The following is a 19285-nucleotide window of genomic DNA, read 5'->3' on the forward strand; positions in this document are numbered from 1 at the left end:
ACACACTCACATATCAAGCCTCCGACTTGAAGCACCCGACAGGCAGCCAGTCATATTATCATTGAAATGTGAACCCGGGTGCCCTGTGGCGTCAGAAAACTATTGCTACACAATTGATTTAGTGAACTACTATTTTTGTTGTCAGCAGCTACCATATGTGTACCCATGCACAGTGAGGATGTATCTTCCTTTAATAAATGTACCCATGCACAGTGAGGATGTATCTTCCTTTAATAAATGTACCCATGTACAGTGAGGATGTATCTTCCTTTAATAAATGTACCCATGCACAGTGAGGATGCCTTTAATAAATGTACCCATGCACAGTGAGGATGTATTTTCCTTTAATAAATGTACTCATGCACAGTGAGGATGTATCTTCCTTTAATAAATGTACCCATGCACAGTGAGGATGTATCTTCCTTTAATAAATGTACCCATGCACAGTGAGGATGTATCTTCCTTTAATAAATGTACCCATGCACAGTGAGGATGTATCTTCCTTTAATAAATGTACCCATGCACAGTGAGGATGTATCTTCCTTTAATAAATGTACCCATGCACAGTGAGGATGTATCTTCCTTTAATAAATGTACTCATGCACAGTGAGGATGTATCTTCCTTTAATAAATGTACCCATGCACAGTGAGGATGTATCTTCCTTTAATAAATGTACCCATGCACAGTGAGGATGTATCTTCCTTTAATAAATGTACCCATGCACAGTGAGGATGTATCTTCCTTTAATAAATGTGCCCATGCACAGTGTGGATGTATCTTCCTTTAATAAATGTACCCATGCACAGTGAGGATGTATCTTCCTTTAATAAATGTACCCATGCACAGTGAGGATGTATCTTCCTTTAATAAATGTGCCCATGCACAGTGTGGATGTATCTTCCTTTAATAAATGTACCCATGCACAGTGAGGATGTATCTTATTTTAATAAATGTACCCATGCACTGTGAAGATCTATCTTACTTTAATAAATGTACACATGCACAGTGAGGTCTGAAATGGAGAGACTGTTAGAATCCCTCTGGGGGAAAAAAACAGGGATGTTACACATAATGGAAACCACACAAATGCAGCAAGAATGCATGAAATATAAATTGAACCCTAGAAAAGCGATAAGATATCCTGATCCCAGCTGTAACAAGAGACATCTCAGAAATTCCCAGCCAAGACTGAGGAGGGGGCTGAGGGGGAGGGGGTCCATGCAGGGCTTTCTACCCTGCTGCTGGTATAGAGACTTTAGCCATGAACTAGGTCAGGGGTTTTTGGAGATGCCACCCTCTTCATTTTTCAGTTGATGCCTGGGGCTTGCACTTTTGGACCTTTTCTCTTCCCAACCAGGTTCTTTCCCATAACCTGGACTTGGTTTCTTCCAGTTAGGATATACAGTGCCTTCAGAAAGTATTTATACCCCTTGACTTTGTCCACATTTTGTTGTGTTATAGCCTGAATTTAAAATGGATACAATTTAGATTTTTGTCACGGCCTATACACAATACCCCATAATGTCAAAATGGAATTATATTTTTGGAAAATGTATTTAACAAATTAATAAAATATTAAAAGCTGACATGTCCTCTAGTCAATAAGTATTCAACCCCTTTGTTATGGCAAGCTTAAAGAAGTTAAGGAGTACAAATGTGCTTAACAAGTCCCTGTGTGCAATAATAGTCTTTAACATGATTTATGAATCACTACCTCATATCTGTACCCCACACATACATTGAATTTCAAACACAGATTCAACAACAAAGACAAGGGAGGTTTTCCAAAGCCTCGCAAAGATGGGCACCTATTGGTAGATGGGTAAAAAAAAAAAGCAGACATTGAATATCCCTTTGAGCATGGTGAAGTTATTAATTACACTTTTGATGGTGTATCAATACACCCGGTCACTACAAAGATACAGGCATTCTTCCTAACTTAGTTGCCGGAGAGGAAGGAAACCACTCAGAGATTTCTCCATGAGGCCAATGGTGACTTTAAAACAGTTATAGAGTTTAATGGCTGTGATAGGAGAAAAGTGAGGATGGATCAACAACATTGTAGTTACTCCACAATACTAACCTAATTGACAGAGTGAAAAGAAGGAAGCCTGTACAGAATAAAAATATTCCAAAACATGCATCCTGTTTGCAACAAGGCACTAAAGTATATTGCAAAGAATGTGGCAAAGCAATTATTTTTGTCCGGAATAAAAAGTGTTATGTTTGGGCCAAATCCAATATAACACATTACTGAGTACCACTCTCCATATTTTCAAGCATAGTGGTGGCCGCATCATGTTATGGGTATGCTTGTAATCGTTCAGGACTGGGGAGTTTTTTGGATAAAAAAAGAAATGGAATGGATCTAAGCACAGGCAAAATCCTAGAGGAAAACCTGGTTCAGTCTGCTTTCCACCAGATACTGGGAGACAAATTCACCTTTCAGCAGGACATTAACCTAAAACACATGGCCAAATCTACACTGGAATTGCTTACCAAGAAGACAGTGAATGTTCGTGAGTGGCCGAGTTACAGTTTGCACTTAAATCTGCTTGAAAATCTATGGCAAGACTTGAAAATGGTTGACTAGCAATGATCAACAACCAATTTGACAGAGCTTGAAGAATTTTGAAAAGAATAATGAACTAATATTGTACAATCCAGGTTTGCAAAGCTCTTAGAGACTTACCCAAAAAGACTCACAGCTGTAATCGCTGCCAAATGTGATTCTAACATGTATACTCAGGGGTGTGAATACTTATGTAAATTAGATATTTCTATATTTCATTTTCAATAAAATTGCTAACATTTATGAAAATATGTTTTCACAACAAAATGTGGAATAAGTCAAGGGGTTGAATACTTTCTGAAGGCACTGTAGGCTATGATGACTAATGGTGACTTACTGTATATACTGTAATATGACCTGGGTCGCACCTGAACAAGACATCTCAAGTCTTTCCTAGTATGTAAGGTTTTTGGTTGCTGCGTTCACAGTTGGAAATTATATTTGTCCCTAGCTGCATATTCCATCTTTAATAGCTCTCTTTCCCGAAACATAACTGGATTACTTGGTGCTTTTCACGGACAAAGAGGAGTAATGACCAGAGCCTTGTGGAATCTGCTGCTGAGAATATTTAATTATAGATATTGCCTGCATCTTAATAGAGATTCTTGTTTTCAGCAGTATTTGCAGATGGGAATAATTTGTAATTTAGACAAGACCATTTCTGGGTTGATACAATTCTGCTTCCTCCACTGACTCTGTGTGGCCGTGGACAGACTACATAAACGTAACTGGTACATCTGACCAAATGACACAATCTTTGTTTGTGGGGGGCAGGTTAACCGAGATTAGTGTGGCCCTAGTGATGAGCATGCTGTTGATGTACTGTACTATATACTGTAATCACTCCTTTGTTGAGGGTTGTGAGGTGCAGAACAAGGCTAGCCTCCAAAATACCTAGTGTCTGAGCATACGCACAGAAGAGGTGCCTCAAGAAGAAAAAAAACTGCGCAACAGGGACCTCGGCTTTCATTTTTATGACTTTCCTATAACCCTTTGGATAGCGCCGAAAGACAGACATGTTTATGAAGGTTTCCAGATGGCCCCTCTTGCACCCCCAGTCTTTCTTTTTAGTTCTCTGGCCATGAAGGAATAATCTAACTCAGTGGCGAGGCCTCTTGGCCAAACCCCTGGGCTAGAGCTAACACTGTGGAAATCCAGTCAGCCCTCAGGCTAAAAGACAGCCTTCAGGCTAAAAGACAGCCTTCAGGCTAAAAGACAGCCTTCAGGCTAAAAGACAGCCTTCAGGCTAAAGGACAGCCCTCAGGCTAAAAGACAGCCTTCAGGCTAAAGGACAGCCCTCGGGCTAAAGGACAGCCCTCAGGCTAAAAGACAGCCTTCAGGCTAAAAGACAGCCTTCAGGCTAAAAGACAGCCTTCAGGCTAAAAGACAGCCTTCAGGCTAAAAGACAGCCTTCAGGCTAAAAGACAGCCTTCAGGCTAAAGGACAGCCCTCAGGCTAAAAGACAGCCTTCAGGCTAAAGGACAGCCCTCGGGCTAAAAGACAGCCCTCGGGCTAAATGACAGCCCTCGGGCTAAAAGACAGCCCTCGGGCTAAATGACAGCCCTCTGACTAAAAGACAGCCCTCGGGCTAAAGGACAGCCCTCAGGCTAAATGACAGCCCTCAGGCTAAATGACAGCCCTCGGGTTAAAATACCTAACCCTAAGGGAATGAGAGCAGATAATCAAACCCACTCTTAAATCTCTGTGACAGGGGAACTGACCTACCCTTAGGGTTAAAGGCTCGGTGAACCCGTCTCAGTCATGAGGCTTTTAATGGAAAGGGTCAGCCGGGTAGACCAGGATATTCCTCACTCTGATGGTGAACTAACCTTGTCAGGAAGTTGACTTACTCAGCCTCATGGCTACCAAACATAAGAAAGCAGGTTCATGAGAATGGAGTTGCTCCCTGATTGGTAAACTGTCACTGGCTCTAAGGCCTGTGGACACCATTCCGACTAAGCCATGGTTCTGTCGTTGGACAGGAGATATGGATATGCTGTACTGAGAGGGAAAGCTCCCTATTTTTGTCTTCTTGATGCTGTGATCAGGATGAAGCGTCTCGTCTGTCAGCAATTTTTAGCAGTCCCATTCCTGGCCTGCCTCTTGGGGATAAATGCAGATAAAAGCACTGTCAGTGTCTTCTGCTGTAAAGAAAGAGAGGGAGAGAGAGAGTGAGAGATCTTACAATCCAAACTTCTTTAGTGTAATGAGACACACATTTATTTTATTTCCTTTATGGTGTTTTGTCGGAAAATAATGTGGTCTACTTTCTCCCTGCCTTGATCATCAGTTGGTATTGAAGATTGAAGAGAATGTTACTTTATTTAGATGCATGAAAAGCAGTTGGTTTTCTCTGTGCACTGAGCTGTGCTCAATATTCCCTATGTCGGCTTACCCCCCCCACACACACTTAAATCACCTACAATCCAATAACCCAACAACTAATAAACATCTCATTGGTAGTGAGGGTAGTCTGTAGAGGGCTTAGTAATGAAGAAGAAAGCGCTCCTGGATGAATGACAGGATGACAGTAATAGTGTTATCTACAACATATTTGGTGTTCTACACTGATTCTGTCAGACACTGTCTTTATTTATTCCAGGATCACAGACTGGTGCCGAATGTACACACCGTCTGATTCATCATAGTCACTTCTCTGAACGGCACAGCTTCTGTAACTTTAAAAACGATTTGCTGTATTATCCGAATAACAGTTTTCTCATGAATCACAATTATGCATTTGGACATTTTGGATCCCCTCACATACAGTGGGGGAAAAAAGTATTTAGTCAGCCACCAATTGTGCAAGTTCTCCCACTTAAAAAGATGAGCGAGGCCTGTAATTTTCATCATAGGTACACGTCAACTATGACAGACAAATTGAGAAAAGAAATCCAGAAAATCACATTGTAGGATTTTTTATGAATTTATTTGCAAATTATGGTGGAAAATAAGTATTTGGTCACCTACAAACAAGCAAGATTTCTGGCTCTCACAGACCTGTAACTTCTTCTTTAAGAGGCTCCTCTGTCCTCCACTCGTTACCTGTATTAATGGCACCTGTTTGAACTTGTTATCAGTATAAAAGACACCTGTCCACAACCTCAAACAGTCCAAAGAGCTGTCAAAGGACACCAGAAACAAAATTTTAGACCTGCACCAGGCTGGGAAGACTGAATCTGCAATAGGTAAGCAGCTTGGTTTGAAGAAATCAACTGTGGGAGCAATTATTAGGAAATGGAAGACATACAAGACCACTGATAATCTCCCTCGATCTGGGGCTCCATGCAAGATCTCACCCCGTGGGGTCAAAATGATCACAAGAACGGTGAGCAAAAATCCCAGAACCACACGGGGGGACCTAGTGAATGAGAGAGAGCTGGGACCAAAGTAACAAAGCCTACCATCAGTAACACACTACGCCGCCAGGGACTCAAATCCTGCAGTGCCAGACGTGTCCCCCTGCTTAAGCCAGTACATGTCCAGGCCCGTCTGAAGTTTGCTAGAGTGCATTTGGATGATCCAGAAGAGGATTGGGAGAATGTCATATGGTCAGATGAAACCAAAATAGAACTTTTTGGTAAAAACTCAACTCAGTCGTGTTTGGAGGACAAAGAATGCTGAGTTGCATCCAAAGAACACCATACCTACTGTGAAGCATGGGGGTGGAAACATCATGCTTTGGGGCTGTTTTTCTGCAAAGGGACCAGGACGACTGATCCGTGTAAAGGAAAGAATGAATGGGGCCATGTATCGTGAGATTTTGAGTGAAAACCTCCTTCCATCAGCAAGGGCATTGAAGATGAAACGTGGCTGGGTCTTTCAGCATGACAATGATCCCAAACACACCGCCCGGGCAACGAAGGAGTGGCTTCGTAAGAAGCATTTCAAGGTCCTGGAGTGGCCTAGCCAGTCTCCAGATCTCAACCCCATAGAAAATCTTTGGAGGGAGTTGAAAGTCCGTGTTGCCCAGCGACAGCCCCAAAACATCACTGCCCCAGAGGAGATCTGCATGGAGGAATGGGCCAAAATACCAGCAACAGTGTGTGAAAACCTTGTGAAGACTTACAGAAAACGTTTGACCTGTGTCATTGCCAACAAAGGGTATATAACAAAGTATTGAGAAACTTTTGTTATTGACCAAATACTTGTTTTCCACCATAATTTGCAAATAAATTCATAAAAAATCTATACAATGTGATTTTCTGGATTTTTTTTCTCATTTCGTCTGTCATAGTTGACGTGTACCTATGATGAAAATTACAGGCCTCTCTCATCTTTTTAAGAGGGAGAACTTGCACAATTGGTGGCTGACTAAATAAATAAAATTCCCCACTGTAAGAGTTAAGTCAGCAAGAAATAAGTGGATCATCCTATTTGACATAACGGACGAGAGAGCGTGTGGTAGCATGATTTAAAATTAAGCTTTCTTTAAAAGACACAAGCACTCTCTCCAATTAAGTTTAATGTGCAGCGGTTAACCCATGTCATTAGTTCCCCTCACAGATAAGCAAGTAGTAGAACCTACTGTAAACTTTCTCCCTCCTGGCAAGGTAGGAGCACCTCCGCTCCTCTCAGAGAGACAGAGAACACTACACAGCTGGACCCAGGCCAGTATCCCTCTATGTATTGTGCAAGCTGCAAGAAGAGAACACTATTATTAGTAAAGTGTATGGTGCTTTTGTTCTGGGGATGTTTTCTTCCCTTCTTCCGATCCCCTGCAATGGATAGTGAGTGAGATAACTGGTCATTTTAGCAGACACTCTTATCCAGAGTGACTTACAGTTAGTTAGTGCATACATTTTTTCATACTGGTCCCCCGTGGGAATCGAATCCACAACCCTGGTGTTGCAAGCGCCATGCTCTACCAACTGAGCTACACGGGGCTCGTGTTATTGTCTGATTTGTTGCTATAGGTTTCTCTAACAGCAGTGATGTATTGTCAATTCTAGCTCAAGCTTTGTGCCCTTTCGGAGAAAAAGCATTCCCATTGAGTTTGTGGATTTTTGCCCATTGATTGACAACAGTTTGAACAATATTTATATTTTCCTTCAGAATAGGTTCCATGCAGTGGCGTAGCGTAGTTTAGCAGAAAACCTTGCTGTTTTAGAGCTCAGGGATTCTTGAAAGACGGGGCAATCTCATCATTTTTCCCACAAATATTTGTCTTAATATTAACACAATTTGGAAGGTATATTCTGATAGACCAAAGTATCAGCTATCACACCATGGAAAGGAACGACCTCCTGTCATAAAATGCAAAAAACTGGATTTATGTCAACTCTGTCAGACACAATAAAAGGCATTTTATTTGTACTATTATTGTCCAATAAGTGTTCAATGGCCTTGATTGTTTCATTCTAACATTACATTATTCAAATATGTAATACAAATGTATTTTTGTTTGTTTATATAGCACTATTAAATGCTCCAGGGCTAATTCCTTTAGCGTTTTGGCATGTTTTTCTAGATTTAGAACATAAAACAGCATTTATAAAGCAAACATCATCCCTTAGGTCTAGCATACCAAACACTTCAATTGTTTAAGCATATGTTGCAGTGATTTAAAATATTGACTCCATCGGTGACGTAGTTGACAAGCCACTGACGGAGTTAACAACAGATACTCAAAACATATTTATAAGACATATTTTTGCCTCTAAAAATAAAAGTTAAATACAAACATTTGTAAAATATGGAACATTTATAATTTTTAAATCCCCAATAAAAACATCACCATTCTATCAGATCTTTAAGCACTCTGACAAAGTTGACGTTACAGCTCAAATAAGTAAAGAGGAACGACAGTCCATCATTACTTTAAGACATGAAGGTCAGTCAATACAGAAAATGTCAAGAACTTTGAAAGTTTCTTCAAGCGCAGTCGCAAAAACCATCAAGCACTATGATGAAACTGGCTCTCATGAGGACCGCCACAGGAATGGAAGACCCAGAGTTACCTCTGCTGCAGAGGATAAGTTCATTAGAGTTACCAGCCTCAGAAATTGCAGCCCAAATAAATGCTTTACAGAGTTCAAGTACAGACACATCTCAATATCAACTGATCAGAGGAGACTGTATGAATCAGGCCTTCATAGTCGAATTGCTGCAAAGAAACCACTACTAAAGGACACCAATAAGAAGAAGAGACTTGCTTGGGCCAAGAAACATGAGCAATGGACATTAGACCCGTGGAAATGTGTTCTTTGGTCTGGAGTCCAAATTGGAGATTTTTGGTTCCAACCGCCGTGTCTTTAAGAGACTCGATGTGGGTGAACGGGTGATTTCCGCATGTGTATTTCCCACCGTAAAGCATGGAGGAGGAGGTGGTATGGTGTGGGGGTGCTTTGCTGGTGACACTGTCTGTGATTTATTTAGAATTCAAGCCACTTAACAGAGTATGGCTACCACAGCATTCTGCAGCGATACGCCATCCCATCTGTTTTGGGCTTAGTGGGACTATTGTTTGTTTTTCAACAGGACAATGACCCAACACACATCCAGGCTGTGTGAGGGCTGTTTTACCAAGAAGGAGAATGATGGAGTGCTGCATTAGATGACCTGGCCAAATTGAGATGGTTTGGGATGAGTCGGATCACAGAGTAAAGGAAAAGCAGCCAACAAATGCTCACCATATGTAGGAACTCCTTCAAGACTGTTGGAAAAGCATTCCAGGTGAAGCTGGTTGAGAGAATGCCAAGAGTGTGCAAAGCTGTCATCAAGGCAAAGGGTGGCTATTTGAAGAATCTCAAATATAAAATATATTTTGATTTGTTTAACATTTCTTTGGTTACTACATGATTCCATATGTGTTATTTCATAGTTTTGATGTCTTCACTATTATTCTACAATGTAAAAAATAGTAAAAATAAAGAAAAACCCTTGAATGAGTAGGTGTGTCCAAACTTTTGACCGGGAGTGTAGCTGACCCAGCTCATTCCTGATTTAATTTAGGATTATAGACAGATCTGACAGAGTTCACCAAATCTCCAGACACATCTTTTAGGAATCACAGTTTTGAAAAAAATATTCTTTAAAGTTACAGACGGCTATTCCATGAAACTCAGATAATGTTTCAGTTAATATCTATTATTGCCAGTTTTTCAAATTTGAAACACTTTTTTGGAGAGTTTGAAATTGGGATCCTTTGCTCCGGGCAAGGGCATTTACAGACATAGAGTCAACATGGAAATGAAAACTATTGAAAGGATTTAGAAAATTCCCAAAACAAATATTGTCCGATATAGAATTCCCCTAAATTTACATTTTAAGCTCAAATATTGCAACAAAATCATTACTTTTTTAAAACTATAAATATACAGTTTCCCTACCGGACAAGGATTATTGTCCTGACTTTCAAGAATCTCTGAGATAATTTCATGGCTTATGACATGTTCATATGCTATCGGGGGGGCCGACCTCTGGGGGGTTGGGGGCCCCCAAAGCTTGTGGGCCACCCCGATGCGGGCGTGTGTGCTACATCAGTGGTTCCATGTGATATCCAACAGAACATGTAGACTGTATTGAGGGCTCTGTTGAAATGCATGTTTACCACAGATGAGCAACATCATGTACTGGCCTTGTTTATCACATGCTCCTGATACCAATTACAGGTCAGGTTAGCAGCAATGTATTTCTCTTTGTCTCTGTCCCAATTACAGGTCAGGTTAGCAGCAATGTATTTCTCTCTGTCTCTGTCATGTGTGTGTGTCCTGTGTGTGTGTGTGTGTGTGTGTGTTATGAAATCTTCACCATGGTAAACAGCCCACTGTGACTCATGACCATAGCACCAACTGAATAAAGTTTTAAATTAGTGCATGCAGCATTTTTTTTTTTTACGTGGGTCGATTTATTTGATAAGTGTATTGAGTTATTGTTGCAAATATAACATAAGGTACAATGTACATACTGTATGTACGGAGTAGGCTACAGTACACATTCATAAGTACGTATTTGTCAACCAACCTCCAATTGGGAATCACAAACATTCTGTCACACCCCAGCAAGGTACAGATTGATATCTGGCCATTGTACAGAGGCTTCATCCCAACATTTGACAAGAGTAGTCCTCCCTCTTCTCCTCTTCTCCATGCCCAGTCCTGCCACGCCACTCCTCCTCCATAGTTCCCAACTGTTCCCCACCCCCGATATGCAGGCCTTCTCCAAAAACATCTTAGCTCTATTCACATACTAGTGGAGGATTAGTCGGCATGACATTTAGGCATTCCATTCCAAAGATCTGAATCTAAGGGATAAACAGGGACTCTTACGCTCTGTAAGGGGAAATATTTATCTTTGCTCATAGAGCGTCTTGAGTCAGTGTCAACACTACTGAGAGACACAATGCAATTCGTGGAAGGAAAGACGTGACCGTTTAAAGTGGAGGATGAGTTATCGAAATGAGTGTTTCTGTCTTGCATTGCGGATAAAATCACTCACAAAACAGCAACTGGTTGACCTGATCAGAAACTCCATCTGAAAGTTGCACCACCTATATCTATGAGTTTACCTACATTACATTGTAGCATATTCCACTGTATTTCTAAACATATGACAACTCTTCTACATATTTCCCCGGTAGAGAGCCCTCTTAGTTTCAAGTATTATTTCGATGACAGAATATATATTGCACTCTACTCCAGTTACAAAGCTCTGTTTACAGTACTGTTATGGCTGTGTTATTTAAGCAAGGCCTGAGGGGGTGTGGTATATGGCCAATATACCACGGCTAAGGGCTGTTCTCATGCACGACGCATAAGTGCCTGGATACAGCCCTTAGCCGTGGTATATTGGCCATATACCACAAACTACCGAGGTGCCTTATTGCTATTATAAACTGGTTACCAATGTAATTAGAAGAGTAAAAAGTTATGTTTTGTCATACCCGTGGTATACGGTCTGATATACCATGGCTTTCAGGGCTCGAATCACCCAGTTTATAATAACATGTAACTCTGTCTTCCTATGCAGTAACCACCACACCGTCTCCAGGCTCGGGCCATGCCAGAAGATGCAATGACTCAGAGAAGGCCTACTGCGTGAACGGCGGCGACTGTTACTTCATACATGGTATCAATCAGTTCTCCTGCAAGTGAGTCCTCTCCGCTATTTCTGGATTTGCTTGGACTGTTGTTTTTGTTGTTAGGCTACATCTTGTTTTCGTCGCGTCAAAGTTTATTGGTCGCGTACACAGTTCAGTAGATGTTGTAGCGAAATGCTAATGTTACTAGCTCCTAACAATTCAGTAAAATGTCAAACAAGTACACAAATAAATATATATATATATATATATATATATACAGTGGGGAAAAAAGTATTTAGTCAGCCACCAATTGTGCAAGTTCTCCCACTTAAAAAGATGAGAGAGGCCTGTAATTTTCATCATAGGTACACGTCAACTATGACAGACAAATTGAGGAAAAAAAATCCAGAAAATCACATTGTAGGATTTTTAATGAATTTATTTGCAAATTATGGTGGAAAATAAGTATTTGGTCACCTACAAACAAGCAAGATTTCTGGCTCTCACAGACCTACAATGTGATTTTCTGGATTTTTTTTTCTCATTTTGTCTGTCATAGTTGACGTGTACCTATGATGAAAATTACAGGCCTCTCTCATCTTTTTAAGTGGGAGAACTTGCACAATTGGTGGCTGACTAAATACTTTTTTCCCCCACTGTATATATATTGTATTGAGAGATGAATTGCAGTATATATTTTGTTAATAATTCTGTTTATCTCTCCACCCCTAAATCCCAAATGTAATTCTTTACAGAAAGAGTATTACAAAGTTCACTATGTGAAGCAATCTTGTATGACGCTTCTGTTGTCCACTGTTGTTCAGTCGCTATCAATCACATTCATCCTTTCATTACATTGATAGGATTAAAACTCTAGTCATGTCAAGTGATTTCTAACCCTCTTCTCTCCAACATATCAGAGCCTTTTACACATCCCCTTTTTATGAACCTAATCCCCCTCTATCACCCCATCATCCCCTCTATCACCCCATCACCTCCCTCTATCACCCCATCACCTCCCTCTATCACCCCATCACCTCCCTCTATCATCACATCACACCCCATCACCTCCCTCTATCACCCCATCACCTCCCTCTATCATCACATCACACCCCATCACCTCCCTCTATCACCACATCACCTCCCTCTATCACCCCATCACCTCCCTCTATCACCCCATCACCTTCCTCTATCACCCCATCACCTCCCTCTATCACCCCATCACCTCCCTCTATCACCCTATCACGTCCCTCTATCACCCCATCATCTCCCTCTATCACCCCTTCACCTTCCTCAATCACCCCATCACCTCCCTCTATCACCCCATCACCTCCCTCTATCACCCCATCACCTTCCTCTATCACCACATCACCTCCCTCTATCACCCCATCACCTCCCTCTATCACCATATCACCTTCCTCTATCACCACATCACCTTCCTCTATCACCCCATCACCTCCCTCTATCACCCCATCACCTCCCTCTATCACCCCATCACCTCCATCTATCACCCCATCATCCCCCACTTTCACCCCATCACCTCCCTCTATCACCCCATCACCTCCCTCTATCACCCCATCACCTCCCTCTATCACCCCATCACCTCCCTCTATCACCCCATCATCTCCCTCTATCACCCCATCACCTCCCTCTATCACCCCATCACCTCCCTCTATCACCCCATCACCTTCCTCTATCACCCCATCATCCCTCACTTTCACCCCCTCACCTTCCTCTATCACCCCATCACCTTCCTCTATCACCACATCACACCCTCTATCACCCCATCACATCCCTCTATCACCCATCACCTCCCTCTATCACCCCATCACCTTCCTCTATCACCACATCACCTCCCTCTATCACCCCATCACCTCCCTCTATCACCATATCACCTTCCTCTATCACCACATCACCTTCCTCTATCACCCCATCACCTCCCTCTATCACCCCATCACCTCCCTCTATCACCCCATCACCTCCATCTATCACCCCATCACCTTCCTCTATCACCCCATCATCCCCCACTTTCACCCCATCACCTCCCTCTATCACCCCATCACCTCCCTCTATCACCCCATCACCTCCCTCTATCACCCCATCACCTCCCTCTATCACCCCATCATCTCCCTCTATCACCCCATCACCTCCCTCTATCACCCCATCACCTCCCTCTATCACCCCATCACCTTCCTCTATCACCCCATCATCCCTCACTTTCACCCCCTCACCTTCCTCTATCACCCCATCACCTTCCTCTATCACCACATCACACCCTCTATCACCCCATCACCTCCCTCTATCACCCATCACCTTCCTCTATCACCCCATCACCTCCCTCTATTACCCCATCACCTCCCTCTATCACCCCATCACCTCCCTCTATCACCCCATCACCTTCCTCTATCACCACATCACCTCCCTCTATCACCCCATCACCTCCCTATATCACCCCATCACCTCCCTCTATCACCCCATCACCCCCTCTATCACCCCTCTATCACCCCCCCATCACCCCATCACCTTCCTCTATCACCACATCACCTCCCTCTATCACCCCATCACCTCCCTCTATCACCCTATCACCCCCTCTATCACCCCATCACCCCCTCTATCACCCCATCACCTCCCTCTATCACCCCATCACCACCTCTATCACCCCATCACCTTCCTCTAGCACCCCATCACCTCCCTCTATCACCCCATCACCTCCCTCTATCACCCATCACCTTCCTCTATCACCCCATCACCTCCCTCTATTACCCCATCACCTCCCTCTATCACCCCATCATCTTCCTCTATCACCCCATCACCTTCCTCTATCACCCCATCACCTTCCTCTATCACCACATCACACCCTCTATCACCCCATCACCTCCCTCTATCACCCCATCACCTCCCTCTATCACCCCATCACCTCCCTCTATAACCCCATCACCTCCCTATATCACCCATCCATCCCCCCTCTATCACCCCATCCATTTTCCCTCTTAGCAACCCCCCTCCCTTCCCCTCTCTCTTACAGAATCACCGGTAGAGTAGAGTAGAGTAGAACAGAGAGGAGTAGAGCAGAGCAGAGTAGAGCAGAGCAGAGTAGAGCAGAGCAGTACAGGAAGGCACTGCCGGTATGTACAGATATCTATTGTATGGATGTGTCTCTTTCATGTATATTTCCATTGCTGATGAGGAGGATGGATGGGGATCTGTTCATGGTTCTCAGCCCACGTTTAGCGTGCAGGAGCCTCACACATGATGTCATGATTCACTGGTTTAGAAGGGAACAAATATTTACGCCAGTCAGAGACCTCTAGCAAGGTCAATATAATTATTGCTTACATCTCAAGACCTTTGAAAAGGGGGTCAGATTAACAACATTTATTTTAAATCAAGAGCGCTAAGGACATTTTGTTTTTGGAAGAGATATGTTTTTCTATTGATTGTGAATGTGGCAACGATGAGCTTTCCTGCTGTCAGATTCTGAGTAATGTACTAGATGTGCTGTATCCCAGGGTGAGCAAGTTGATGTGCATTTGATTACTTCCATGTTGAAATGTGTCAATATAAGTTCATGTTTGGGTGTGCAGAAGCTGTACTATAACAGCATCATGAAGCTGTATTATAACAACATTATGAAGCTCTACTATAACAACATCATGAAGCTGTACTATAACAACATTATGAAGCTGTACTATAACAACATTATGAAGCTGTACTATAACAACATTATGAAGCTGTACTATAACAACATCATGAAGCTGTACTATAACAACATCATGAAGCTGTACTATAACAATATTATGAAGCTGTACTATAACAACATTATGAAGCTGTACTATAACAGCATTATGAAGCTGTACTATAACAACATTATGAAGCTGTACTATAACAGCATTATGAAGCTGTACTATAACAACATTATGAAGCTGTACTATAACAACATTATGAAGCTGTACTATAACAGCATTATGAAGCTGTACTATAACAACATTATGAAGCTGTACTATAACAGCATTATGAAGCTGTACTATAACAGCATTATGAAGCTGTACTATAACAACATCATGAAGCTGTACTATAACAACATTATGAAGCTGTACTATAACAGCATCATGAAGCTGTAATATAACTGCATTATGAAGCTGTACTATAACAGCATTATGAAGCTGTACTATAACAGCATTATGAAGCTGTACTATAACAACATCATGAAGCTGTACTATAACAACATTATGAAGCTGTACTATAACAACATCATGAAGCTGTACTATAACAACATCATGAAGCTGTACTATAACAACATTATGAAGCTGTACTATAACAACATTATGAAGCTGTACTATAACAGCATTATGAAGCTGTACTATAACAGCATTATGACGCTGTACTATAACAACATTATGAAGCTGTACTATAACAGTATTATGAAGCTGTACTATAACAACATCATGAAGCTGTACTATAACTGCATTATGAAGCTGTACTATAACATGATTATGAAGCTGTACTATAACAGCATTATGAAGCTGTACTATAACAGCATTATGAAGCTGTACTATAACAGCATTATGAAGCTGTACTATAACAGTATTATGAAGCTGTACTATAACAAAATTATGAAGCTGTACTATAACAACATTATGAAGCTGTACTATAACAGGATTATGAAGCTGTACTATAACTGCATTATGAAGTTGTACTATAACAGCATTATGAAGCTGTACTATAACAACATTATGAAGCTGTACTATAACTGCATTATGAAGCTGTACTATAACAGCATTATGAAGCTGTACTATAACATATTATGAAGCTGTACTATAACAGCATTATGAAGCTGTACTATAACAAAATTATGAAGCTGTACTATAACAACATTATGAAGCTGTACTATAACAACATTATGAAGCTGTACTATAACAGCATTATGAAGCTGTACTATAACAGCATTATGAAGCTGTACTATAACTGCATTATGAAGCTGTACTATAACAACATTATGAAGCTGTACTATAACTGCATTATGAAGCTGTACTATAACAGCATTATGAAGCTGTACTATAACAGCATTATGAAGCTGTACTATAACAACATTATGAAGCTGTAATATAACGACATTATGAAGCTGTACTATAACAGCATTATGAAGCTGTACTATAACAACATTATGAAGCTGTACTATAACAGCATTATGAAGCTGTACTATAACAACATTATGAAGCTGTACTATAACAACATTATGAAGCTGTACTAAAACAGCATTATGAATCTGTACTATAACAGCATTATGAAGCTGTACTATAACAACATTATGAAGCTGTACTATAACAGCATTATGAAGCTCTACTATAACAACATCATGAAGCTGTACTATAACTGCATTATGAAGCTGTACTATAACATGATTATGAAGCTGTACTATAACAGCATTATGAAGCTGTACTATAACAGCATTATGAAGCTGTACTATAACAGTATTATGAAGCTGTGCTATAACAACATTATGAAGCTGTACTATAACAACATTATGAAGCTGTACTATAACAGGATTATGAAGCTGTACTATAACTGTATTATGAAGTTGTACTATAACAGCATTATGAAGCTGTACTATAACAACATTATGAAGCTGTACTATAACTGCATTATGAAGCTGTACTGTAACAGCATTATGAAGCTGTACTATAACATATTATGAAGCTGTACTATAACAGCATTATGAAGCTGTACTATAACAACATTATGAAGCTGTACTATAACAGCATTATGAAGCTGTACTATAACAGCATTATGAAGCTGTACTATAACTGCATTATGAAGCTGTACTATAACAACATTATGAAGCTGTACTATAACTGCATTATGAAGCTGTACTATAACAGCATTATGAAGCTGTACTATAACAGCATTATGAAGCTGTACTATAACAACATTATGAAGCTGTACTATAACAGCATTATGAAGCTGTACTATAACAACATTAAGAAGCTGTACTATAACAGCATCATGAAGCTGTACTATAACAGCATTATGAAGCTGTACTATAACTGCATTATGAAGCTGTACTATAACAGCATCATGAAGCTGTACTATAACAGCATTATGAAGCTGTACTATATCAGCATTATGAAGCTGTACTATAACAACATTATGAAGCTGTACTATAACAGCATTATGAAGCTGTGCTATAACAACATTATGAAGCTGTACTATAACAGCATTATGAAGCTGTACTATAACAGCATTATGAAGCTGTACTATAACAACATTATGAAGCTGTACTATAACAGCATTATGAAGCTGTACTATAACAGCATTATGAAGCTGTACTATAACAACATTATGAAGCTGTACTATAACAGTATTATGAAGCTGTACTATAACAACATTATGAAGCTGTACTATAACAGCATTATGAAGCTGTACTATAACAGCATTATGAAGCTGTACTATAACAACATTATGAAGCTGTACTATAACAGCATTATGAAGCTGTACTATAACAGCATTATGAAGCTGTACTATAACAGCATTATGAAGCTGTACTATAACAGCATTATGAAGCTGTACTATAACAACATTATGAAGCTGTACTATAACAGTATTATGAAGCTGTACTATAACAACATTATGAAGCTGTACTATAACAGCATTATGAAGCTGTACTATAACAGCATTATGAAGCTGTACTATAACAACATTATGAAGCTGTACTATAACAGCATTATGAAGCTGTACTATAACAGCATTATGAAGCTGTACTATAACTGCATTATGAAGCTGTACTATAACAGCATATGCAAAAATGTGCATAAAGTATATGGGTTTGTATACTGGGTGTTGTCCTTGCAAAAGACAAGTCCTTGCAGCAAACTCAAAACACGTACATATTTACGGTGCTATCCTGCATAGTGGCAGTTTGCATCAATATGACAGTCTGTGCTAGGGAAAGAGTGACGTGCTGTTGTGTTTTACATCTCTACAGTTACAGTATCACATCCTATCATAGTGTGCTTTGGTCCATTATGTAAATATCATGTGCTTCCATGTTGGTCTACGGTGAAGAATGGTGTGCAAGTCCACTGGCCAGCCGTTGTGTGTGTTCCGCTGGCCCCAGCAACACTGCTCAGCAAGCAGAGAGGACATGGCTGCAACAGCCATTCAATAAGCTGTGTACAAATTGGAAGGAGCAATAACTCAATTGCTGCAGCTAATTCACTCACGGTCGAGGCACGGGTCCAGAAAATGTGGATAATGCAGTGGAGGCCTGCAGGGAATGTTGCCCCAAAGCCATCTCATTCAATATAGGCCAGGCTTCAGCCGGTATTACTCATCGGCTGAACAAGTCCGGCCGACGGCTGGCCCTATTTGAATGCCCGGCTCCTTCACTTTGATATATAAAGTTCTTTAGAGGGAAGGAAAAGTTTAACGAAATGACCCTGAAGGTAATCCAGTAGCACTGTAGTTCATGGCATGACATGTTACACAGTATCAGCCACATTAGCAACGTCTGCTCGATAAAGGTTCCTGGAAGTCGGGGACAAAAAGGCAGTCATGATCAGTGAATGATATGAGTCTGGATCAAGTACAGTTTGTACTGTAGGTCGGAGGTACATGTAAGACTCATCAGGCCATTATTCTTCATGAAGGATAAGAGCACTCATCAGATATCTGACTGCTAACTGCCTTTGGG

At 40.9% G+C, this 19285-nt stretch overlaps 1 protein-coding gene across 1 annotated transcript in view; it reads left to right on the plus strand.

Moving 5' to 3' along the window:
- The window catches only part of LOC121542086 (pro-neuregulin-2, membrane-bound isoform-like), a 105305-nt gene that overhangs the window by 52603 nt on the left and 33417 nt on the right, over positions 1–19285 (plus strand). Inside the window, exon 4 of the mRNA XM_041851544.2 lies at positions 11544–11664. Coding sequence (XP_041707478.2) covers positions 11544–11664 — 121 coding nt within the window. The remainder of the gene's footprint in view (positions 1–11543; positions 11665–19285) is intronic.

The sequence above is a fragment of the Coregonus clupeaformis genome, chromosome 27 (genome assembly GCF_020615455.1).
Source record: "Coregonus clupeaformis isolate EN_2021a chromosome 27, ASM2061545v1, whole genome shotgun sequence".
Classification (NCBI taxonomy): Eukaryota; Metazoa; Chordata; class Actinopteri; order Salmoniformes; family Salmonidae; genus Coregonus; species Coregonus clupeaformis.